The sequence below is a fragment of the Accipiter gentilis genome, chromosome 8, assembly GCF_929443795.1.
Source record: "Accipiter gentilis chromosome 8, bAccGen1.1, whole genome shotgun sequence".
NCBI lineage: Eukaryota > Metazoa > Chordata > Aves > Accipitriformes > Accipitridae > Astur > Astur gentilis.
The window spans coordinates 1,603,667-1,625,280 of record NC_064887.1 but is presented as its reverse complement, the minus strand read 5'-3'; the positions used below and the strand labels follow the sequence as shown (position 1 = coordinate 1,625,280).

General features: G+C 37.7%; 1 protein-coding gene across 10 annotated transcripts in view; it reads left to right on the top strand.

Moving 5' to 3' along the window:
• LRRC7 (leucine rich repeat containing 7) overlaps positions 1–21,614 on the top strand; it is a 184,069-nt gene that overhangs the window by 109,243 nt on the left and 53,212 nt on the right. For 6 of the 10 annotated variants that reach the window (XM_049808182.1, XM_049808181.1, XM_049808180.1 and 3 more), the window contains exons 7-12: positions 2,743–2,806; positions 6,365–6,439; positions 8,193–8,337; positions 10,379–10,451; positions 15,836–15,965; positions 16,365–16,480. In XM_049808182.1, coding sequence (XP_049664139.1) covers positions 2,743–2,806; positions 6,365–6,439; positions 8,193–8,337; positions 10,379–10,451; positions 15,836–15,965; positions 16,365–16,480 — 603 coding nt within the window. Of the gene's footprint in view, positions 1–2,742; positions 2,807–6,364; positions 6,440–8,192; positions 8,338–10,378; positions 10,452–15,835; positions 15,966–16,364; positions 16,481–21,614 lie in introns of those variants that run through there. The other 4 variants (XM_049808188.1, XM_049808187.1, XM_049808186.1 and 1 more) reach the window with 3 other exon arrangements.

Sequence of the window (21,614 nt, the reverse complement as noted above, 5' to 3'; positions counted from 1 at the left end):
TCCTATTTTAGAAAATGAAAAGTAAAGTTTGCTTGTAATAAATATGTGGCAGTGTTCTCTATCTAGCCCCATCACAACCTCCTCCTTCCATAATTTAAACGTTAAAACAGGTCTGTGTTTTTCAGCCATAGCATCTCTGATAATCAGTTTTACTTCTGATACAAATTGCAGAGATAAAAATGGTTGATGTTTTAGATCACATCAGTTAAGACTATGCTAATTTTTTTTGTTAGGATCAATTCTGATTACCTTAGAAGACCTCTGAACTGACTGTTGCAGTTAATACTAAATTACTTAATTATTTTTATCTTCTTTTTTTACTACCACCACCAAAAGCCAGTATGGTGTTTAGAGCATATTGGTCTACCGGGGCTTAAAGAGAAATTCTGCACTGGAGGTAATATCCTCTTCCAATTCTGTTCAGGGAAACAAAGGCAGTAACTAATTAGATTTGAACTTGATCCAGAACAGGGCAGCCACATTGCCTTTTGGAAGGGGTCCTGGCTCAGGCTGCCTCCTGAATCTGCCCAGGAATTGCTTGGGGTAGAGCTGAGTAGTAGGAACCAACACTGTGTGAGGAACCATTTGGTGTTCGGACAGCAGGAGGGACGGCGGAGGGCCAGCACCCAGGGTCGCTCTCTGGCATGTTACACCCCTTGCATAGCGGTGGAGCTCAGGTCCCTGGAAGTCTTACTATCTAAAATGCCTTGTTTAGTGCCGAATTGTCGTTAAAAGGCCTTGAAGGATATAATCATAATAAATCAATTTTTTTCAAAATGAATGAAGTCTTTCTGGAATATTTTATAAAGCCATTTGGTTTAAATTTATTAACCTTTTAAAATATAAAGTAAGGGTATTGAGTGCACTATTTGAAATAATTTACTAAAACTTTAAAATGTCAACCATTATAAAAAAAAATTCAAGATCAATGTATTCAAACGAGGAAATCGTTCTTTTCTCCAATGTCATAGTAATTTTGAATACAACTTCCTCATCTTAGTTTCGTACAAGTATGAAATTCTAACATTTTGCAAAGGCCGGAAGTAGCAAAAAGTACACAGGTATCGTGTAGTAAATTAGCTTTAGAAAAATCTTATTTTTTCCGATATGAGCAAAGTTGTACACTACACAAGTGCAGATCATCCATTCCAGTTGAGGAAATCGCAGTCCTGCCATCCTTCTACCGTGCTCAGTCCTTCAGCTCCTGTTCACAAGTCGCTCAGCAATTTTCCTCTCATTTTGAAAAGATCTGTTGCTGCTTTGGGATTACTTCTTTGAGTCAGTGCTTCTGCTGTCGTATGTTCTGAGTATAGTTTTTAAAACTCTGTGTATTTTTAAGAAGTTTGCCTATATTAAAAATCGATAGATTTTAAATGCCTTTAACAGTCAGTCCACGTACGCTGTGATCTGTGCCTTTGTCGGTTTAAGCTATACCTGAGATAACCAGTTTTTCTCCCAGCACAAATTCAGAGATAAACCTGGGAGATTTATCCCATTGACTTCAGTAAATGAAGAATTTAATCATGTAATTTTTAGCAACTTCTCACTTTTCCTTTTATTTCACTGTTTCAGTCACCTAAGCCCGAGCAGTAAAAGTGCCTTTTTTGCTGTTATGTAGTGATCAGTCACAGACATAAATCCAGGTTATTCCACATTTAAAGCCCTTTACTGCATAAAGCACAGTTGATACTAACTTTTGGTTCACTTGCTTTCTCGTGATACATTCTTATTTGACTCTTTCTTTTATAATGCTGTGAAGAAGGATAAGCTGCTTTGGTTGATTCCGCTGTCATTTGCGCACGGTCTCTGCAACAGAGGCTCTGTGAAGCCTTTCTTGCGCTCAGAGGAGCTGCTACCCAAAAAGGGGCAAAGTATAACGCGTTGCTCCCATCCATACGCGGTGTCACGGATCGCACCGTCTCCCTGCTATGCTCCTGTGCCGTGAACCGCACAGAGAGAGGAATACTTGCCTAGGCGTGCTTTGCAGCAGGTCAAAGGCTTGAATCTCAGATTGGTCATTTAATTAAAAATCTCTCTTCTGTTGTTTATCTGCTTACAATGATAGAATTTCTATAAGCTACTGGCAGACAGCAAGTGTCACTAAACACCACCGCCCATCGGTGTGACAGTTTGTTTGTTTATTCCTGAAACGGAAGCCGTGTTTCAGGTCACCCGTATTACAACCCCGAGAGGAGGGGACCCCATCAGCTCAGTGCCTTCTGTTAAACCAACAGAAGGACTCAAAACAAGCCTCACCTAAGCTTCAGTGTGCTGACCCTTGTCACAAAAGTGCTTTTGCGTCGTGACTGTAGTTAGGTACAGTTTTAGGGAGGTAAGAACCGTATTTTGTACTTTTGCTATGAAGAGCCAAAACACTTGCTAGTGGCTTATAAAGAAGTTGATAACAAATTTATAAATCTGTATCAAAAATGCCACAATTTATATTACTTTCAATTGCTTATAAATATAATGTGGGTCGTCTTCCTTGAGCAACTGTGCAAAATTATATGAAGATATGTGTTTATTTTTATACTAAAATAATTGTTGCCAGCTTTTTAGTTCAAGAACTTTAGCTAATGTCTTAAGGATGGAGTATATTGTTCTCATTTGCATCAGCATCAAGCTGATGTAATTCTTTTTGCAATAACAGTATCATTTGAGCTTTATTTTTTATCTAAACAAAATTTGACTGACATCTTGCAAGTAAAAATTTCATTTTAGATATTTCCTAATCTGTTACAGGTCAATGCACAAACTGACTCAACTGGAGAGACTTGATCTGGGCAATAATGAATTCTCTGAACTGGTAAGCAACACACCATTTTTTAATGGAAAGCCTGTATGTTTTGGGTGCTCTGTGCATGTGGCATTAAACTTTTACTTAAAAGGCATTATTGTGTGGTGGCCACATGCTATGGTCACATTTCCTTGTAGAATAGAAGATTTATCATAGTTCATGAGGTAAATGTTGATAATGGAATACGCTTCATCTATATCAGGCTTCTGCAGTTCAGATCAAGGTCACAGGTGATTCTCACTCAGAGCTTGTTGCTGCTGCTGGAATACTGTGGGATGAATTGATGATCTCAATATAAACGCTTGTGTCAATTATGTATTAATTTCTGAATATCTATCATTATATCTTGCAAATATTAGAAATCGCTATTAGCAGAAGTAAATTTTGGACTCCAAAAGCAGTTTCTGTCCCTAACTCACCTCTAAGATGAGTATTAAATTCCCTGAGATTTTAATAGCTTTGGGGAATTTTCTCTAGCATCAGTATAGAAAATAATGAAGCTGCTGTTCCCTTCAGGTTTCTGCTACATCTGTAGGAATTGACACTTCTCAGAAACAGTATGAGGGTGCTTCAACTGGGTTTTTAAATGGACGTGTTTTTAAGTAGAGCTTGCTGACTTCATCCTGCAGGAACTCTAAATATGTTAAGAGAAGCAAAACTTAGAAAAACTGCTGCCTCATCCTTTTTGAGACCTGTCACTGCTAGGGCTATTTGGGAGGGCCTGTGCTTTTGTACTACAACAAATTAATACTGTGACACTCACTATTACACAGAGGGTGAAATAAATGTCTGCACATGCCTTATCCACCAATAGCCTGTCTAGTGACTGTTAAACCCTGTGAGCTGAACCATTTCCTCCAGAGTCATAGAATAACAGTCTGTACAAATAGTGCTGCTGAATCAGGGCTTACAATTTTATGAGGGCGATATTTCCTGTAACTTTCATTAAAATTAAGATAATTTCACTTTAAACAAATTTCAAAATGTTATCTAGTAGTAGAAAGCTGTAGCAAAAAGTCTACATCTAGTTTATAGATGGTGCACTACCTTGCACTACCTTCTACCATTACGGTTATAACCCTGTTAATGTTTACTAATTCATACTGCTATGTAGGAGAAAATAGATGGTTTTAACTCAGATTTTTAATTACAACTAGAAATCTTTTGCATAGGTAAATAGAATAAAATTTTTCAGAAATGGCATTGGGAATTTTGATCATAAGAAATACGTATATGCTTCCTGAATTCAGCGTGCCTTTCTGAGGGGTGCTTTGGTTTTGTAGTCTCTGTTTTAAATTACTTCAACATCATTCTATGTTTTCGCTGGCCCTGTACTGCTATTAGAACCAGTCTCCCCGAGCTGACTCATTTTTCGGGAAGCTGCTCCAAAAATGTATGAACTAGAATCAAATGCCAGGAGCAAATGGGCCAAGAGGCAAGGGAACAGCATGAATCTGCAGAAATGTCATAGGAGAAGTGGTACTAGTTTAAATCCAGATCACCTGGAAAAAAGGATCAAAAGGTTCTGATTTGGGTTTCAGTAGAAACTTTGTTCTTATTGGAGAAATATACTACCTAGAACTGTGGTGGGGTGGAAGAGTTTAATTTCTTTGACAGTCCATCCTTGGACGATTGAAGTCCCTCCCTTTGCACTGGAAGAGGCTGGGGTCTTCCTACAGACAAACTGGAGCAATAGGCATGGGGTTAAGAGTAAAGGTAATTGCGAAGATGGAGTAATTCTGTTAATTAATTTTCTGGAAACAAGATTATACCAATCATGAGATAGGTATGTGTTCCTAAAATAGAAATTGTCACTTCCTAAATAGCTGCCATATTCCAGTGACTGAATGTAATCAAGGAAGGGAATAGGTAATCTGTGTCACAGGTATCTAGGAAAAGTGGAGCAGTAAATCACAAGGTATGGGTCAAGGGTTTGAAATCTCCTAATCTTTGAAGTGATAAGAAATGGCACTGAACAACTGATAAACAGCAATTGTTAATACCACTTATCAAACCATCAGTGAGATCTCATCTGGATTATGGTATGCCATAATGCTATATCATAATCCATGGTATACCATAATCCGTGCTCAAGAAATTTCAAATCAAACTGTAATATGTACAACATAGGAATAGTCTGTTGCCTTTGAGAAGGGTGTCTGTCTAATGAGAGGTATTTAAAAGAAAATTAAAGTTGAGAGGGAAATAATGATTGTCTCTAATAACCTCAGTGAACGCTCTGGAGGAATAAAAAAACATTAATCGTAACAGGAACAAATAGTATAAAGTGATCATTCATTGATTTAGTCTGGAAATTAGAAGTGGTTTTAACCATTGAAGGAAACAGAATTTCAATAGAATTAGCCAAGGCAAAATAAATTATTTTTAAAACACTGACTAATCATTTCTCGGTAGAGATACGTTATGTGACAACATGGAAAACTGAGGGATTGAGCTCCCCAGACTAGCGGGTTCTTTCTTATCTGATGATGCATTGGGAGCTTCTCCCATAACATACCATGTGACCTGGACAACTGGAAAATTGTATGTCTTCTGGGAATTATAACGTTCCAAAGAACTTTAGACCACAGGAGATATAATTAGAGGTCTTTCAAGGTCCTGTGATGCTAGACAGGTGGATTTGTTTCTAGCTGTGTTGAAATAATTCCAGTGAAATAGTACTACAGGCTTTTAAAATGCTAGAATCTGATTTAGTCGGAGCCAAATGAAATATTTAATATCAGTTTTTAGCAGACTTTTGAAAACAAAAATCTCTACGACTTTACAGAGCTAAGGCAAACTGATGTTTTACCTGTGAAAATAGTGTTTCATGAAAAAGAAAAATACTGCTTAGGCAGAAACATGGGAATATTTGTGACCTGATAATTCTTGATTTTCACAGCTGTAATGAATAGGAAATGATTTGGGGAATTGCCTTTTTCAGTTTCTCTCACTAATATCCTATAGTGTTGAAAAGAATAGAACATCTTAGATTAAAGTTTAATATTGTAATTTTAAGGGTTTATCATTGCATACAGCTATTTTAACTACTGAATATGACAATTGCCGACATTAAATTGTACATAAATGCAGTATATCCAGGAAAATGTTCAGCAATATGACTCCGTTAAGCTATTTTTAAGGCTACAAATCATGCAAAAGGCAGTTTCGCATGTGCCACAAGATGAGATTTGGTCTTTCTTTTCAGTGCATTGTTTCTGAAGCTCCACAATTCTCACTTCAATCGTTTGCCTTATTCATAAATTGCATACTGCCAATAGACTGTTTAGAACAGGAACTTCTAATAAGTTCTTCTTTGTATTCATTTCTTTTCCAGGGGGTTCTTAAATTTTACAAGTTTTGACAAAGAGCAACAGTGGTTAAATTAAATTAAATGAACATACTATTTGTGTCATTAAGTATCTGAAAGTCTGATGGTGGGTTACAGAAAGAAAAAAAAGCAAGGTGAAGAGGGAATCTTTTTTTAAAGAAAATACTGATTTATATTTAACTAAAAAAAAAATACTGATTTATTTAATGGTCCTAATACTATCTTCTTTTCTTCAGCCTGAGGTTCTTGAACAAATACAAAATCTAAAGGAATTGTGGATGGACAATAATTCTTTGCAAATACTACCTGGGGTATGAACATTTATTTTACATAATCAAATTATTGTGTGATATAGTGAACTATTGACCTTGCAGTAAATAAATGCCTGTGCATTTTCTTGAATGGGTACATATTCCTAGTTCATATAGTCATTAATTATTATCAAGAAATAAAAGTCTTAGCGTAGCTATTCGTACGAAAAACTTTTGAATGTTGTGTTATTACATGATAGCATCTAAATGGTGATGTGCCTGTTTTATTTAAATGTTGCGTGGGTTTCATTGTGAGGGGAAGTTATTTCCTATTGCCTTCGCAATCAGCATCCATTAACTAGCGGTTTTATAAAAACCCACGTGTTTTAAAAAGGAAGACGAAATGTTAAGTAATCTAAATAAAATTAAAAATAACAGATGGTATGTACAGATTCAACTATATTAAAAGCAATTCTGAGGCAGTGGAATGAAGTTATGTTCCTCCAGAAAGCACTCCATTTAGAAATGGAACAAAAAATATTTTACAATCTAAACATTAGGGTCATGGTTATATATTAGTGCTGTTTTTGAGTTGTTGCTACCCCACAGTAGGACTTTGATTTTCAATTTTTATTGCCATAAATTATTTGAAATTAAATACTCTAAAATACCTACACTGATTGTGACTGGAGAAAGGGATCCCTGTCATTAGCATTTTATAACACAGGTGACAGATCATATGCTTCACATAATAATGCTCTTCATGGCTGCAGGGAAAATGTAGAACTATATCCAGCACAAACGTGCCTAGGTGATAGAAGTAGTTCTTCCTCTTTCAGTTTTGAACATTTGTTAATAAAAATTCAATCTTTTGCATTGAGCCATGACTGGTTTTTGTCATAAATACATTACATTAATCTTTTGTGTTAAGCAGGATGTTTGCAAAGAAAATGATCACTTTCAGTCACTGTCCGAATATCCACTTTGAGTGCTTTGTTAGTGAAAAGAAAAGCTGATATTGAAACCACCTCTTGATACTGAAACCAGCTGGAGATCAAGAACACCAATATTGCAGTATTGTTGCTGCAGTGTAACAGAGTAGAAGAAATGTCAGATATACTAGAGAGTGTGTGCACAAACATTTTAACTGTTATTCTGTTTCTTTTCTGTTCACAATGAAATTGGTTAATATATCCAGAGCTAAAATGTGTTCCAAACATGGTCCTGCTGAGCTATCTTAATCCCTGAAGAGGGTATTTAGAGTTGAAGATGTTCAGTAGGTCGTGGAACTAAATCTCAAGGAGCATAATTATTTTCAGTGAATAATCCATGTTTCCGGAATCTGATTCTAGTAGACCCTAGATGATGTTTTATGAAAGCCTTCTCCAAAACAAGAGGTTTAAAACAGTTAATATTAGCTTTAAATTTTTACTTGTAAAAATAGAAAGGAAATACTAACTGGTAATTGATTTTAAGATTTAGAGATTTGCCAGGTTTCCAATGTTAATAATTCAGTTTTTAAAAAAGTAGTCTGTGCTAGAAACAAAGATTATGTTTGACTATTAACATGGGTAGAATGGCAAATGTTGGCGTGAAAGGGAGATTTTCCCTTTATACAGCTCAGATATGATTAAAGATAACATGAAGCTGCCTCCTTAGAAGCAGAGAGCAGATCAGTGAAATAAGTCTTGTAAAAAGGATGCTGACATAACTGAATATAAGCCTGTATTACTATTGTTTGTCTTTAATTAAACTTAGAAACTGGCATGCAGTGTATATCTTTTCAAGTAACACTTTGTGACATGCTATTAAGTCTATAGGGAAGTTAAAACAGCTCGTGTACCTGGATGTGTCAAAAAACAGGATAGAAACTGTTGATTTGGACATATCGGGATGTGAAGGACTTGAAGATCTCCTGTTGTCATCCAATATGTTGCAGCAACTGCCAGACTCCATAGGTGAGAAAAACTCAGGATTTCTTGTAATCTTTTACAGTTGAGGATTTCTTTAATATCTTTTTTTTTTTTTAAATCATGGGACTTGACAATAGCTGGAATAAGAACTGCCATTAAATTCCGAAAGAGTTTGAAACATCTATGTCTGCACAGTCCATGAAGATAATTTTGTAAAGTCAGGAAAAAAATCCATGGTTAGAAGGTATTGATTATTCTGATTTGCTATTTTAAAGAAAATAAGCAAAGAAAGATATAATTGATCTGATCTAAATTTGAAAGTAAGTATAATAGTGATTATGTTAACAGTGTGAAACTCTTGAAGGAAATTGCTACTCTGAGTTACAGTAATGCAATTCCGTATGAGAGCATTAAACAAAGAAATAGTTCAAACTGTTCATTTTTGCTTTTGACTATATTGCATGCATAGAATTTCTGAATTATTTAGAATATATAGACATTCTGGAAGCTAAGTGATTGTAGGTTATGACTCTATACATCTGGATATTTTATTTCAGTCTTGATCCCTTACATTTTCTTTAGAAGCACTTGAGGTCTTTCCTCTCTTCTAGTGCTTCTAGCCGATGAGCCCACTATATCATCACCATCATCTTCTTCACTTTCCTCAATGTGTCCTTTTGAACATGGAACTGTTAAATTCCCCAGTTTCAAATCAGCTTAGTCAAGATTCCAAAATGTACTGCAAATCAATAATACTGTGCTACACGAATGTTACTAGATGTCTTTTACAACTATTTTCTATATTGGTCTTCTACATCTCACCATAAATTCTAGAATTTTTGCTTTATATGGTTTTTCGATATGCATATGCAGATTGATTTTTAGAGGGCATTTAGCTCCTGCACAAAAGGAATAAATGTTTACATTTTGAAGTATACATTCTTGCAATTAGGTATATTCAGCTGTCATTTCCAAATTCCTATTCCTGAATGATAATAGATTTGACAGAAGTAAAGCAAAAAGATTCATTTTAATACTGCATTTTCAAATGAGAGCTTGCTGAAATTCATTTTGGTGGAACTTTTTCCTCTTAAAAGAAAATTTTCTTGAAAACTAGATGTTTCTTGGAACATGTTGATTTTGGAAAAGTCTTCAACAAAAATGTTCTGCAATTGAAATGAGTAGTGTTTCTTTTAATTCTACTTTTCATTTGCTTCAGCTTTCATATTATGGCACATTGAATTTAACTTTTTTCTCTATATTGGTGATTAATCTGTATTATTCTTAACATTAATGACAAATGATCATTTAAAAAATGATATTTCAGTATATCCAGACTCCTTTCAGGGAAAAACAGATTTTGAAATGTCAATAACTTCCAGAAGGTGTAAATCTTTTTCAAGCTCTGTTTCTAGCACTATAATGCAATATTTTCCCCATTTTTTCTGTCTTTACTTTTTTATCGTCTTCTGCTGTTATGCACTGGTAAAGCAGAAGTTTCATTCCCTTTTTGGTAAATGTTACCCAGTTATGCATCTGCTTAGACTTAGATATATAATCATTCTTTTAATGATAAGTATTAACCGCATATACAAATGCATTCAGGATTGATTCTAGTTTTCGGTCTGATTCTGGTTTTCTTCTATACTTACATATTGTGAAGCTTTAGAAATGTAGCATTTACTTCAGATAATTTGCCTAATGTCCTGTTATGACCTAAGCACCTTTTAATCAAGGCAACAGGACTTGAATTTGATCGAAACTTTAATATATAAGTAGAAATACACAGATAGGATACTATTGGGGTTTTTTTTACATTTTTTTTCAAGACTGCAGAAATACACTTAATATTTCACTTGAAGTTCAGCTTAACATTTAATCAGTGCTTCATTTTGATGAAAAGTATTCTCAAAGGGACAAGAATGTGTCTGTGTACTGTCCTATATACAGATGTTTTCTAAAATCTAGATCAATGTTATTGAGTGTTAGAAATCATTGTTTGTTTAAGGATATGGGAGATTACAGAAAGTAAAAAAAGATTAATGTGAAATATTTTTCTATTACTTCTTCCTTACCTGTTTTGTAGGACTGTTGAAAAGGCTTACAACTTTAAAAGTAGATGACAATCAGCTTACAATTCTGCCAAATGCAATTGGAAAGTGAGTATAAGTGTCATGATTTTCAACATTAAGTAAAATGTGTTTTCCCTTCGGCTTGCAGAATGTAGGGGTTTTTTAAATAAAAAATAAGTCAAAGATGTACTGAATTATAAAACAATTTTGAAATGTGTGCCTAACACCCAGCTGATAACATTTAAATTTGGAGCAACACTATTATTTCTGTGGACTTATACTGGTATAAGTGATAAGATGGAATGTATCATATTTTCCAAGAAAAAGAACAAAGGTATTTTTCTCTATGAATCACTTGCAATTTAGATGATTAGAGCAGCAAAAGTAGAAGAAATAGAAGTATTTGGGGGAATACATCTGTTTCCATAGCAACAGCCAGTACTTGATGCTTAAAAGAAAATGGCCACAAACCTCATAAGTATGAAGATTTCTTAAAATATTGAAGTAACGTAAATGAAAAAGTCATGACAATTTCATAGGTGTATACATCAAAATGTGAAAATATCATGTAAGTGATCTTATTATGAAAAGCAGTAGTGATGCCCTTTAGCTATCATTTTGTCAGATACTACATGATCACTGGTGCAAAATTCTGTCTTGTACTGTTGTGTGTCTTGAACTTATTGCTAAATGAAACCTTCAATTTATTGTAAAATTGAAGGCAGATGCAAGCACGTCTCCAAGTATGGAAACAGGTGCTGCTTTATGTTGTTTCACACTGCACATATCCCCTTCTAGCAGAACATATCTTTAACATTGATATTTTTGTAGGATGCCTCTTCCTCTACGTATTTTACTTCTGAAATGCTATATAAACTCATATTTGGAAAAAATTTCAGAATATATGGTCCCCGGCTGCCTTCTACAGCTATAGCACTAGTGTTTCCATCATTCCTCTTGCCCCAGCAGTAGTATTCATGCAGAAGAAGCAGAGTTCAGCCTGAGTAATCATTGTCTTCCTGGTGGGACTGAACACATGCTTGTACCATTTATACCAATTCTGTGCTGTCAGCATGAAACGCTGGGAACGGGGCATCTGTGAGCAGAGTTGCGCTCACAGTTTGTGCCTTTGCTCTCAGTGCAAAAAACATTCTCTCTTCAGCAGATTGTAGCTCAACAAACTGTTTCATTAGAAGTAGTTTTCTTAAGCCAGGGCTGTTCTGAGGCTTCCAAAATTAAAGCCGAGAAGACTTCATTTAGACTTGTCCAGAAATCTGATAGTACAGCGAGGTCTCTAGAATAGAAGTAATCTCTAACTTGCACAGCCAGTGCTTTACTGCTCCCGCGCCCATTTTATAGTAATTTAGTTGTTGGTATGCCATTCAGGAAAAATTTGTGAACTATTACTACTGTAGCAACTGAAAGCTTAGGTTCGGCCTACCGTGCTGTACTTCTTGCAGTGTCTTTACAGTTATGGGATGTTCATGTAGAGTATTAAAAGTTGGTCATATGAATCACAAAAGGGCAGATCTTTGCTACACAAATAATTGTGTAGCAATAAATTCTGATAGGCAGTGAAAGCTTGTAAGGCTCAAAGCGGTACTGGACACTCTGCAAAAAGGTTGATATAATGTCCAGCATTATCTTTAACCATTTTGGAGGTCAGTTATTAAGACCTTTTAAAACCTTTATTATTTCTTGAATTTCTCAAATTGAAGGGAAAACCCTCTTCCTTTTTAACCTAATATCTGTTCGGTATTGTTTGTCCTGGAGCCTTAATTACATTTTTAAAGGTGCATACTGCTGTTCTAAACGGTGTATATGCAGAGCAGTAGGCTAATCACCTAATATTATCACATTATTTTTGAGTGATTGGTTGTGCTTTTTAAATGAACTACTTTCATTTAATGAGGACAGTGTCTCCCACATCAAAATGAACTTCCTTTCTCTGACTCATCCATTTGGATAGTTTCCTACTGGTCTTTTTCTCCTAAATCATAGTTGTAGTACCCACTGCAGAGTGTATTATTGTGACACAAAGATTAGCAGTGTGGAGGAGGGAACTCTCCCTCCAGGAACAAATTTCATGATGAGACACAGAGCACTTCAACACTGTCTGAGTCGATGTTGCTAATAGTGAACCACCACCCACATTTTTGGCAGTCTTGTTCAAAGGGCAAGCCTGTAAGTGGCATTTGGAGTTTGACCCTGCAAGATACTATGCACAGTAGACCCAGCTTAATAAAACATTCCACATAAAATCAGCGGATTCACATTGATTAAATACTTTACCAAACTGGACCCAAAGACTGGAGATTTTATCTGTAGGACCCAAGTGAATTCTCATGCTTCCCCTTTGTCGGTAGGAAGGTGTCATGAGGGAAGTCATGACCCCCTCATAGGTAATGGTGCAGTAGCTCAAAAGCCAGTGTAGAAGACTGTTAGATGGGTGTTTTCTATATGTGTCTAGTCTATACCATATCTGACAGTACCAGATGCTGCAAATGCAAGTGTAAACTCCTGTTCCTGGGTCTGCAAAATAGTGGGTGTAGCTAACTCTTAGGATTTGGGCTGCTTTGGCACTTATCTGGGTGGCTGTTGGGGGAGAAGGGCTGAAGTGGGTTGGAACTACTCTTTTATTCGTGGCAGTCTTCATTCTCCATGAATGTCTCTCTACTGATCTGTCTAAAAATATTCTTCATCTACCTTAGGACATGTACTGTGAACTGCCTTATTTCAATGGGTGCCAAACTGAACAGCAGGTGCATATCTGATTTTTGTCTGCCTTTCTTTAAACCTATCAAGTAGGATCTGAATTTAGCCCAAGAAGACAGTATGGTTAATGATATTTTAGCTAAATTAGCATTGTTGGAATTATAGCTGTTACTTTAACTTAATCCATGATGAATGAAATATCACCTTCTGAAGTGCGTATTTTTTTAACCGTGGTAGTTATAGAGATAAAATATAGTTTCACACTGACTTTGGTGTTTTTATTGTGACCTTCTTCATTTGTCTGCTGATGATGTCATCAGGAAGGAAAGAAGCTGAGAATGTCTGTGCCAGACAATACCTTTCAAATAAAATTCTCTTGTCTGATAAAGTCATTCTTCACTGTCAGGGAAACTTCCACAGTTACTGTTCAGAGTATCAGATTTTCTGATTGCTATTGGAAACGCTGTAGTTCTCAATTAGCTTATCTATTTTCAAGCTTTTCTGGTTGTGTTATCATCAGTAAAAGGAAGAATGTATGCATCTTGCAATTTAACAAGTTTTCCAGTTGGACTTCCCACTGTCAAGCACCTATTCTGTATGAAGTAGGTAAACATGATTGAATTTTGCCTTTACTGAAATTGTTTTGTATCTAGTTTGAAATCAGTTGTGGTGGATACAGAGCTTGTATTAAAGAAAAGCTATAACTGAAGCCTGGCAGAGCTTTTGGGTATATTCCATTAATCTCTTTCACTAATCACTGTATGACTCACTTTGGCTTTTCAGTCTACTGAAATACAGCAATTAGAGGAAAGTTCTGAGAATTCCATGTTAGGAATAGCTATTTCTGGTTTCATGTTTCATAAAATTTGAAGGCTGAACAACTGGTTTTTTAATTAATAAACTGGAATAAAGGTAAGTTAGATGTACAATGAAGGTCCAGTCCTGCAGCTGTGACTCATATAAATACTAAGGAGCAAGGTTTGTAGCAGAGGTAAACTTTTTATCAGATCTACCAAAACATTTGGGGAAAAAAAGGCCAGTCTTCTGGGCACCTAGTCCCTTTGTCAGTGGGAGATGACAAACGTGGAGGAAGAAATAATTGCTTGCCATTTAACCTTACTATTAATTAAAGCACTTGAGAGAAAAAGGTAGTACATGTGGAGCAGAAGCAGGGAACAATGGCATTTGTTACGGGTCACAAAACTTTTATTCTGTGAGCTGAATGAGTAGTGCAGTACAGCATTCGTTTTAAGAATTTTTATATCCAGCCTAATTTTATAAGAGGTTCAGTAGATATTTTACAGAATATTTTTCAATATGTGTGTGTATGTGCATGATGTATATGTAATATGTATATGTTTTTATATATCTCTCTATATAACATGTATTACACATATATATTCCTGTTGGTAAGCGTTACTTGCATTAGCAAAGGTCAAATTGTTGGTTCTTAATCACCAAAGTAAGATTGACGCTTGTCGCCTGATACTACCTGCTGTCCTCAGGGAAAAGCAAATACTCGCAGAAGTCCTGTGGGTTGTGTGACTGGCTAGGACAGGGTCCCGAAGAGCAGAAAAATGCCTCTGAACGCCATCTCATTCCAGACCAGCGGTGGGTGGGGAGGTTCAAGTGCCGACTGTCAGCGCTCTGCATTGGTCAGCTCTCCCGGTGTTTCCTTGGCTTTCATTCTGCGTAGGTGCCAGCTGCTGTCAGAGAAGGCGGTGGCTTTTATGATGTGGGCCCCTTTCATTTAGGACTCGGTACGAAATCTCCAACTCATTTCACAACCTCTTCATGGATAATACAATGCAGGGATGTACTGAATGCCAATTCCGTGCACTAGCAAGCTGTGCTTTCTCTATACGTACTGCTCTCTGGTACTGGGGACTGTGGCTGACCCAGCCTTCAGTTCAACAGGGGAGTCTCTGTCAGCTGTCTCTATTTCATCCTCTTTCCTGAAAACATGATTACGTAGAGGAAAGGTCAGGTCTCTTTCTTTTCACAGTTTGGCAGTACAACAGTCTAGGAAAAAAGATACAGGACAGAAATTGAGATTACTTCATTTTTTTAAAAGAGAGACCTTGAGTGTCAGAAGATTACTTACTCTGGTCTGCTTTGTTTCAGTCCTTGCCATGCAGATACCCTTTGAAGATCACTTTTTAGCAAGCTTTCTGGACATGTGAAAGATAAGCTGGGGCTGACTACAACAGGCTGAGATTACTTTGCTGAGTTTGGATCCAAGTTCATCTTTTTTTACTACTGATTAGAATTAGTATTAGAAATGATATCAAGTGCATCAGCTGGAACGTACCCTGGAGGCAATTTCTGCTTCCCCTACCTTTGCTCTGACCAGCGGTATTTCTTTACCTGTTGTCTGTCTTTATATGTTAAGATTATAAACTTTATGGTTTAATGCTTTAGCTTAGTATGAATTGCCCTGATCACTATCTGTTTGAACTACCTGGAATACTCCTCACTACAAAAAGTAAGAATGATAATGTGGGGAAACTGAGTGGTCTTTCTTAAACTGCCTTACTGGGTAAGATTGACAAACAGTGTCCCTAATAGTTCCTCATAGTTCCCTAATAGTTCATGTTGTTATAGACTTCTCCTAGGGAAATCTGCAATAAAGGTTCCCTCTTCAGGGCATGAAGTCTGTAGTAGTGTGATGCTTTAAAACTTCCAAAGGTTTTAGATTGTTGATTTTTGTTATCTAGTCCTTGTATAGCATCTAACAAGTGTATTTACAATTTCAGTTTGTCTTTATTAGAAGAATTTGACTGCAGCTGTAATGAGTTGGAGTCCTTACCTTCCACCATTGGCTACCTTCATAACCTGAGGACGTTGGCTGTGGATGAGAATTTCCTTCCTGAGCTGCCCAGAGAAGTGAGAAGCTGATTCTGTTTTTAAATGACAGATTGAGATGTTTTGTGGTAGGCCCAAGATTTCATCCCTACTCAGACAAAATATCTGTTAAAGCAATTGTTTCTGCGTGATGTGGAACACCAAACCTTTCTTACGTACTCCACAGTAAAATAATAAAACCAGTAAATTAGTAAATCCATGTAAAGGTGAGAGTATCACTCAGAACAGTAGTGCAGGTAAGGCACTTCCCTGATGTTACTGACAAAGGGAGAGCATTATTTTCTGACTAGATTCTGTGGGTTTTTTGCTTTCTGTCACTTACAGTAAAAACACAATTTGGCCACCTCCTGACATAAGTTAGTGATAATAAATTTTATCAAAGTAGGTATCCTAACATCTTTGGTTTTTTCATTCCTATAGATTGGAAGCTGTAAAAACGTAACAGTGATGTCTCTGCGCTCTAACAAGCTAGAATTTCTTCCTGATGAAATTGGTCAGATGCAGAAGCTGAGAGTGTTAAATCTGAGTGATAACAGGTATAGTTCACATAATTTTTCTAATGCATTATAAGAATTTATTTTTAAAAAATTTAAACTATTTAGTTATTTGTAAAAATACATTTATAAAAAATATATTTTAAAAGATAAAAATAATATTTAGAATTACTTTTTAAAAACTATTTAAACTATAAGGAAAAAAATCTTGATTTTTTTTTTATTATTATTATTTTTTTTTAATCTTTATGGTTTGATCTTAGTTCCACTGGCATCCAAAGAAAAACTTGAATGGGGCCAAGATCTGGGTCTCAGTGTGTTTTAATAGATTAAAACACATTTACTTCTTTTATCTCCTGCTGTTTCCATGTGGAAATGTGATATTTGGCTTTAGAATTGTATATAACTTCGTAATATTTAATGATTAAAAAATTGTGACAACTGATATATAGGAAATCATTAAATGCAAGCACACTAGCATGTTATCCTGCCTCCACTGAAATCAAAAGAAAATTTTCTATTATTTCCTTCAGCAGAGCAAAGGTTTTGTCAAAAAACCAGATTCTTCTGTTCTTATGCACATGGCTATTCCTCTGAGGAACTTAATGCTTAAAATGAGCCTTTCTTGATACATATTCCGTGCTGCCATAGGCATCAGAAAAGACTGAATTTTCCTTGAGGTTTACACGTGCCTATGTTCCAAGAATATGTTAATTTTCAGTATAACCACAGAAATACAGGTTACCTTGGTAGTGCAACATACGGTGTGTGAATACCATTTTGTTTCCAGTAATTATCATCCATACGCAGTAAAAATTAGGGGAAGGGCTTTCCACATCTGTGTCTGATATACTGTCAGCAGTTTCATTGTTGAAATTAAGGTTGAGCATAAAATATAAAATGAAGTAATGTAGAAATCTCTGCAATATATTTGTTTAAAATTATTTGCTTAATTCTGTTAGATGATTTTCCGCATTACAATTGTGTGTTATAAAATATATTATGTATGGACCAGACCATAAAGTTAAACTTAACTCTAGTTTCTGTTGAAACTGTCCAAGTCCCAGAATCAAATCTTGGGTCTCTTGATTTTGGGTTTCAGGTTCCAGTGCTTTCCCAGGTACAGGGAGTACTCTCCCATCAGTATGTCACCACAGCAGTGTACGTTTGTGCTTTTATCCGTACAGCTAGAGTCTGAAACTGTATTTCAGGCAACACTTTAAAATGACTCAAGCTGGCATTCTTGCCAACAAAGGCAGCCTAGCTTCCCTCCGCTACTCTGCATCCATATACCCTGTCCTGTCCTAGGGCGGTTTTGTTCAGGTGTATGGTGATCTTGAATGCATAAGTGATAGAGATGAAAGCAGCCTATCGGAAATACGGCGAATTATCAGTCGGACATTTTCAGTGGCTGTTCCCTCTTGTTGCTGCACAGCCAGCTGTAGTGGCATGCGGGAGGAGGCAGACAGTGGGCATAGGAGTGGGGAGCCAACAGGACAGCGCTGGTCTGGGGCCTCTTGGGAGTTCAGGGAGTTGCAGCTGCAGGGTGCCTTCCCTGGCACATAAACCCAGCCTGAGCTGGATCGCTCTGCCTCCTTTTCAAACCTGTAATTGTGCCATGAGTTTGCGCTGAGGAGGCAGAAAACTAGTGGGGGGGAGGGGGGGGATGGGTGGGGTTTGTTTTTCCCTTTTATTTGCCAAGTTACTTTTCAGCCAGGTCAGCTGCTGATTTCAGGCACATGACTTCATGTGTAATTACTGATTATGAGGGCTATTGCTGAGGTGAGAGCGGGAGGAGGTGGCTCACTGCTGGGAGGAGGCAGTGGAGGTCGTAAGAGCTCAGGCAAGGTTTCCTGACCAAGCTGAGCTGACAGCTGGATGCCACCAAAACAGCAGTTTGGCCCCACCTTCCTTTTTCCCCAGCGGCCCAGGTGTAAGAGAGGATTGGGATGTCCATTACGGAGGAAGGTAATTATGGGACCAGCATCCCCATGATGTGATGTTGCTTGGGGTGGAATGTGTCAGCCGGTGTCCTTCCTGCTCCCCCTTCAGTGCTGGCTGGTAACCCTGCATCTGCCCTTATGCTTGCTCGGGGCTCACTGGACAAGTCACTGAGCTGATTTATCTCACTGAAAATGGAAGAAGCTATCGTTCTTCTTGTTATGTTCATTTTATGACACTCCTCATGGTCCATTTGCTCACCATGGAGTCTGGCAAACACCAAAGCCAGCTAAAAGTAAACAGCGGCTGTGCACCAAAGCAGGTGTGAGGAGGGCAGGAGAACAGGACCTTTGCCTGTTGGGGTGGGAAGCTGTTCTCTCAAGTCAACCTGAAAAACTATGCAGTGGGTTGTGAGCATTGTAGAACTAGTGAGAGAGCACAGTCTAGACTAGGAGAGGTAGGAACCGACTCAGGCCGTAGACCTTCAACCCTTAGACCCTTGTCTCATGTACTTTTCTTGAGGAATTTGGGGAGTAAATTTTTCCTCCTTTGTTGATATCAGTTCTGCCTGAGGTTTAAATGTTGCCCTGCTGAGATGTCTTGATAATGCTTTTGTTACGGAACTTCCCACTTAATGAAACTAAAAAGTTTCAATGTTTTGGCACCAAAGAATTTGGACAAAGTTCAGATACCATCTTAATGTTGGATTTTTAAATTATTTTTTTTTACTTTTCTGTTTTCCCATTTTTGCATTCATACTAACATTAAGGCAATATCCATTCTTTCTTTGAATGAGTCCACATGTACATGCTAATAAGGAGCATACTTGGGCTCCACTTATTGCTAGGATCCTTTCCATGTTACCACGATAGTTTTGCCCTTCTACTCTTCCTGCTTCAGATATGACAGAGGAGGTAGAGCATACCAGCTCTTTTCCTGGATAGCCCTTCAAGCCATTGGAAGAAGAGACAGACACGCAAGCACAGCAGAAAGGCAATTCTAGAGCCAAGGGGTCAGTGCATGTGCTTCACCCTACGGTGATGGGCTCCTGGGTCCTGGGATGTGCATCAGCCTTTTCGCTCTCAGCATGGTATGAGACCTGCTGAGCCCTGGCCTCTGGGGGCTCTGCTGCCAAGGCAGACGCATTCACACCAGACACTGCTGATGCAGCCTTTTTGGCCTGAAAGCTCCAACCTTCGCACAAATCTGAGGAGCAGTTGTTCTTCCCTGTACTATATAACAAATGGGGATGGACTGTACATATGATCGCATATTCTTTCAGAATTTATCTGGTCGGTCTTCTGTGACTTTCTCCTCCTGACACCAGAGAGGATTTCACGTCCATTCTGGCAGCAGTCCAGTTGCTCATGCATCTTTGGACATTATTTTCCTTGCAGAGGGAACAGACTCTGTCACCGTGACTATCAGTCCATGCTGATCATCATGGATGTATAGTTTTACAAAGGAAACACAGTCTTCCACTGGGGATCTGTTCACTTGCAGGTTCATCCTGATACCTCAGGGTCGTCTCCTTCTACTTTGTCACATGCCAAATCCCACCTCCAGTGTCTACAACTGTAAATGGTGCACTTGTGTATCCATTAGCCTCTTACATCATTGCCTTTATCCCACTAACTTTCTCTGACAGTAGCCAGGCTACTCAAGTGTTTATTACGAGATGCCCTTTTGCCACCAAAAACGTTCATTCTGGACACGTTCCTCATGGCATGGGGAGTGCTCTCTGGCTCAAGGCATGTAGAGTACAGGGAACTTGCCTTGCCAGAGTCCATGGAAAACTTGCAGTCTGCTCTCTGAATGATCACGCACACATGGAGTGATTGACAACCGTGGTGTAGCATGCAAAGAGGAAAAGAGGAGCTCTCCCTCCCTTGCATTATCTGGAGCTTGTCTGGGTATGGAAGTCAGAAACTTTTTGGCACATTTGGTTTAAAAATCCTGATTGGATGTCTTTCAGGAGGGAGGCAAATGTGGCAGTGACCTCTCTGCCACTCAGGCTCATGGGAATCTCAAATTTTTGTGAGCTGACACATTTTGCTCAAAGGTGGGTCAGTGTTTGGAGTCCCTCTCTAGTGCATTTTTAATACTATGGTTTCGGCTACTACAGGCTTTCACTCGTGTTCCATGTCTTCTAAAGGCCCTCATCATTGTAAGGTGGACCTTGCTGATCTTAATTTACCAGAAGCTGGTTTAGTTGCAGGACTTTCTTCAAATACTCATTTTAGAATTCCATTTTAACCAGGGAATTAGACTCCAGCTTTTCTTTCCCAGGCCATGTACTCTAAGACTGTATCTATACTTCTCATCTCCATAGCTGGGAGTCCTCTCTCCTTTTATCTTTACAGGTCCAAACCTTTACCACTCTGTTACAGGCTCTTCATCCCTAGGAAATGCAGTATTTGGTTGTCTCTACACAATAAAAGGCAATGATGGGTTGAATCCTGACTTGCTATCAGATTGCTAAAGTAGAGTCTAATGAGGGTTAGTGTACAACTGACCAGAGCTTAGGTGGCTTCGCCCTCTGCAGGCAGGGAAGTTTCGACTCCAGATGCTTGCAATGCAGCTACCTGGAGATTCATCCTTGCCTTTGCCAGGCATAACACTGTCTCTAGTGCTTCAAGAACCAATGCAGCATTTGATAAAGTAGTTGTGCAATTACTACTTGCGTGAAAGGTATCAAGACCTCCACCACGTAATGAGTCATTGGGGGTAGCTGCTTGGATTCAGTCACTGTTAAGAGTACACATGGGATTCATTCAAAGAAAAAAAGATGTCTTACCAGTAACCGGTGTTCTTCACAATGTGTAGTCCACATATACATTTGTCTTCCATCTGCTTCTCCTCTCTCCTCAGAGTCCTTCCAGGTATGAGTCCTGTGATTGAGAGGTAGAATTGTTAGAATGTACATTTGGGCTACACTTCTCAAAGAGCATCGGTTACTGGTAAGTAACCTTTCTTTTAGTTTTAGATTGTTCTTAAAGAAGAGCTGTAAGATTCATCACCTTTCTGTATTTGCACTGCTTCTGCTTCTGTCCTGGGGTCAGAACTCAATTACTGCTCTGAATCTCACTCACAGAACTTAGACAAATAAAGGTCCTAAGATTACATGATCATTCAAAAAAAAGACTGTTCTCTGGTGTACCTTTTCCTTTTCTGGTTAGATATTTAATTATACAATATTGCTCATTGCCAAAGAGGTAATTACTTCTGGCCATGT